Here is a 4,917-nt window from a genome sequence, read left to right on the forward strand (position 1 = left end):
ACAGACTGCCTCTCAGCAGATTCCACCCAGAACTGTGTTAGGATAAGCTTGTTCCCCAAAAAGGCAGAATTATCAAAGGCACAATTTATCTCAGTCTCAGTAATATGTGTATAATACCACCTAAAGTGACATTCACACAGTTATAGTATGGGAGCGGCAGTGGGACATCCCTGAACAAAGGGGCTATGTGACCGTAATTAGCATACAGAAAGACATTTGTCTCTACCACCCTAGCACCTCACCATCTGGGGTCACACCTGTAACAACATCCATTCTGTGAGAACGGAAAGTGATCACATCAAATGCTATCCTTAATTTACATTTAGAATGAAATTTCATTTACATTACATACAGAAAACCTGGTTTGAAACAAAGTATAAAATGTCTGTGCTGATATTGTTTGGGGCTCACTTTGACTCTGATGAACCCGAAGTGCTTCATGTCACTACCATGCTGGAATAAAGTTGTTCTTCTTTGAGACCTTCAACATCCTCATCATTTTTCTTACACTGGTGTGTCGTGGGTGTTCTGGTGCACTATGGCTGCCGTCATATCATGCAGGTTGATGCTGCACACTGGTGGTGGTTGAGATTTCTCCCCATACAATGTAAAAAATGCTTTGAGTGCTTAGAAAAGCGCTATATAAATCTAAGGAATTGTTATTATTATTATTATTATTAATTTGAATCTGTCTGCCTGTATCTTTAATAAATGCTTTAACTGCACTTGCATCCATCTCCAACCCACATAACATGACATCAACTTGCTGTAAAAATTGTTGTTCATTGTTAGTTCATAATACTTAATGCAATAAGTAATGCTAACAAATTGTACAAATAACAACGTGTTTATTTGTATTTTATTGTAAAGTGTCAACAATTTGGTTTTAATAAAAGTATGATAATGAAAGTGACTGAGCTGAGTTCTGGAGACAACATCTCTCCCAATGACGCTCATGTTTATGACCAGAAAATTATTCGGCGGAGGATATATGATGCACTAAATGTCCTAATGGCGATGAACATCATCTCCAAAGACAAGAAGGAAATCAAATGGATCGGCTTCCCAACTAATTCTGCTCAGGAGTGCAAGGACCTGGAGGCCGAGGGCCAGCGACGACTTGAAAGAATCAAGCAGAAGCAGTCTCAGCTTCAAGAGCTTATACTACAGCAAATAGCCTTCAAGCGCCTGGTGCAAAGGAATCGCGAGGCAGAGCAGAAGAACCACAGACCTCCTCCCACCACAGTCATCCACCTCCCCTTCATCATAGTGAACACCAGCAAGAAGACCGTCATCGACTGCAGCATCTCAAATGACAAGTTTGAGTACCTGTTTAACTTTGACAACATGTTTGAGATCCATGAGAAGATCGAGGTGCTGAAGTGCATGGGCATGGCGCTTGGGCTCGACTCCGGCAAATGTACGCCGGAAAATCTGAAGATAGCCCGAACCCTCATACCTAAAGCGCTGGAACCTTATGTAACAGATATGGCACAGGGAGTCCACAGACATTCTCATACAAACAGTGATAACGGAGCTGTTTCCACTATGGCCTCCAGCTCCAACAGCTCGTACCATGGCAGCTCTCGTGATACTCCGGCATCCTTCCTGGAAGACAAGGAAGAGGACGAAGATGAGGATGATGAGGACTTTGATGATGATGATGAAGATTAACTCTTCACCCTGCCTTCGCCTGAGTCAGCACCGCCTACAGCACGGTGGTGTGGCTGAAGTGTGATGTATGTTGTGATGAGAGGTTTCAGTTCTGTGACCTCTGAAAATCCTCGTATGGTTGTACGTTCTTAGCAACCTTTCATAGTCTGCTGAGCAAAGTGCAGCTGCCTTGACAAGGATCTCAGTGGTGCTTTGGAAATAGAGTTTTTTTTATTTAGTGTTTTTTTTTTGACCACACCCCCTCCCTTTTTTTTAACCTCCACCGTCACTGTTTGATTCTTTCGTAACACTTATTTTTTTTTCCTTCTGTTGGAAGTTGAGACTTTAATGCTCATGTGATCCTCTAGTTGTAATTTATCCACTATGACCATCAATTTAAATGGACTTTTCCTGTCCAAAGATTTGAATATGCTTTGAGTTATTGGATAGACATTTTCCTAACCTTCAGTTTGATATGGCAGATTTTTTTGCTTGTTTGTTTTTTTTTTTTGTTAAACTGTTACTTTTCATACAGGCAACTGTTTTCTTACCTTAGGTGGGTTTTGGAGTTGAACACCTTCCACCAAGTGTCATGTTATAATAACATTTGATTTGTAATTACAAACGCAGTGTGTCTAGTTAAGAAATGAATATTAAATTGTTCCGCAGATGTTCATTATGTAAATTCCTTTTTTTTAACAATTATTTTTGAAAGAAGAACAAATATCTTACAGATAATATACATTTTATATGGGTTTATATGGACATGGGGTTGTTCTGCAGTTCTTCTGTGTGTCTAAACTCCTTATTTCAGGAAGGGCTAACAAAAGCATACACGGTATTTGTACTCTTTTATTCATATCTTTATTTTAAGATTTACTGTATGTTGATAATTAACCTACATACCATTTTTAAATAATAAAAAAACATTTTGGACAAGTTAATGCAACTAAATTATTTATTTTTTCTTTTCTTTTTTTTTTGTAAATCTTTAAGATTGTCTCTAATACAAAGGTTGATTTGCAAAGCAAAGGTTTTTTTTTTGTGTGTTATTGATTCATACTGGAATGACCTGGAAAATAAAATTGAATGAACAAGGGAAAAAAAAGTATGATAATGAACTGTTGTGAAAGGTTTTTAAAAATATTTATTTCACTATACTTCATCCAAAACAAGCTTACTTTGTATTATTTTCTTGAACTATATCTGCTCCATGATTTTCAGTCATTTTAACCCAGAAACCCATTTTTTTATGCACTAAATAAATGGATAGTCCGAGCTTTATGATTGTTTAAAACTATGTTCCTACTCCAAACCATTACTCATTTAAATGGTGGTGTCATGTATCAAGAAACTCTGGACTCCACTTCCCATCAGCCACTGCACTGCACTAGCTGTCACATGCCACCTGCACCTGATTCACGTTTTGTTAATGAGCACTCGTGTGTGTGTGTGTGTGTGTGTGTGTGTGTGTGTGTGTGTGTGTGTGTGTGTGTGTGTGTGTGTGTGTGTATATATATATATAGTCCTTGTCTTTCGTTGTCCTAGACTCTTGTCGTTTATGTCTCGGTGTTTTGTTTCATGCCACAGTGTTATACCAAGTTGTCTTAGTGTCTTTGTCTCATAGTACGTTTGTTTAAATAAATGTTATTATCTGCACTTGCTTCTGGCTCAACCTCGATACGTGACAGAACGAAAGACCCTTTATCAGAAGCAGCAGATCACCAAGATGGATGCCTGGTTTGCAGCATATGAGGAGTGGTATAGAGGGCTATTGGAGCAGGGAAGAAGGACAGATGAACTACTCGCTCAGAATAACCGCATGCTAGGCCTGCCGCAGCCGGACAGACCATGCACCAGGCTACACCCGGCGTTCATAAAGGACTACGCCATGCCATGCCGACAGGAGGGGGAATCTGTGGTTGGGGCTGAGACCAACTCCCACCCTCCCTCCCCTATTATGGCTCTCGTTCAACCTTCATGTTCAGTGGAGGATGTCACTCTGCCTCCATGTTCCGTGAGAGACGTCGCTCCATCTCCTACCGGACTCAAGAATTCCCCACTGTTCAGCTACCTCAAGGTCGCTCTGCCTTCCTGCTCGGCTGTGGACGTCGCTCTGCCTTCCTGCTCGGCTGAGGACGTCGCTCTGCCTTCCTGCTCGGCTGAGGACGTCGCTCTGCCTTCCTGCTCGGCTGAGGACGTCGCTCTGCCTTCCTGCTCGGCTGAGGACGTCGCTCTGCCTTCCTGCTCGGCTGAGGACGTCGCTCTGCCTTCCTGCTCGGCTGAGGACGTCGCTCTGCCTTCCTGCTCGGCTGAGGTCGTCGCTCTGCCTCCATGTTCCGCTGAAGACATCGCTCCTTTTCTTTGCTGCACTCAGTATGTCGCTCCCCCTTCCTGCTCCGCGGAGAGCATCGTTCCTCCCTCGGGCCTCGCGGAGAACCTCGCTCCTCTCCCTGGCCTCGCGGAGAACCTCGCTCCTCTCCCTGGCCTCGCGGAGAACCTCGCTCCCCCCTTGAGTCTCATGGAGAACCTCGCTCCCCTCTCCTGTCCCGTGGAGGACGTCGCCCCGCTTTCATGCTCTGCCGAGGACATCGCCCCGCTTTCATGCTCTGCCGAGGAAGTATCTCAGCCTCCCTGTGCCGTTGTGGAAGCCGCTCGGCCTCCTGGTTCTGCTGGGGACATTTTGCCCAGGGGGCCAGGACCACCAGATGGAGGACGTATAATTTTGGGCGCTCTGGGAGTAGCGCCCTTGGGGGAGGGTTCTGTCATGTATCAAGAAACTCTGGACTCCACTTCCCATCAGCCACTGCACTAGCTGTCACATGACCACCTGCACCTGATTCACGTTTTGTTAATGAGCGTGTGTGTGTGTGTGTGTGTGTGTGTGTGTGTGTGTGTATAGTCCTTGTCTGCACTGTTTGTTTGTCTTTCGTTGTCCTAGACTCTTGTCGTTTATGTCTCGGTGTTTTGTTTCATGCCACAGTGTTATACCAAGTTGTCTTAGTGTCTTTGTCTCATAGTACGTTTGTTTAAATAAATGTTATTATCTGCACTTGCTTCTGGCTCAACCTCGATACGTGACAGGTGGCTGTCATAACTTGTTTTTGAGACAATGGAACAAAAGATTCTCATTCCAGCTATATTCAGATTTAACGAAAGAAACAAACTATTTAAATGTACTCAGACCATTATAATCTTATCACTAATTATAATCTATTATTAATTTGGCTAATTATTGCGTGGGGCTTGATACATCATCCTGAT

General features: G+C 43.2%; 1 protein-coding gene across 1 annotated transcript; it reads left to right on the plus strand.

Moving 5' to 3' along the window:
* The first annotated feature begins 903 nt into the window (after nt 1–903).
* Nucleotides 904–3,038, plus strand: LOC128607849 (transcription factor Dp-1-like). Its single transcript, XM_053625070.1, has one exon. It carries the CDS (start codon nt 904–906, stop codon nt 1,672–1,674), a length of 771 nt encoding a protein of 256 aa, XP_053481045.1. The 3' UTR covers nt 1,675–3,038.
* Nucleotides 3,039–4,917: the final 1,879 nt, after the last annotated feature.

This window comes from Ictalurus furcatus, chromosome 5, assembly GCF_023375685.1.
Source record: "Ictalurus furcatus strain D&B chromosome 5, Billie_1.0, whole genome shotgun sequence".
In the NCBI taxonomy this organism is placed as follows: domain Eukaryota; kingdom Metazoa; phylum Chordata; class Actinopteri; order Siluriformes; family Ictaluridae; genus Ictalurus; species Ictalurus furcatus.

What these genes read in the sequence shown, in the direction of transcription:
- LOC128607849 (XM_053625070.1), top strand. Translation starts at nt 904, where the DNA reads ATGAAAGTGACTGAGCTGAGTTCTGGAGACAACATCTCTCCCAATGAC.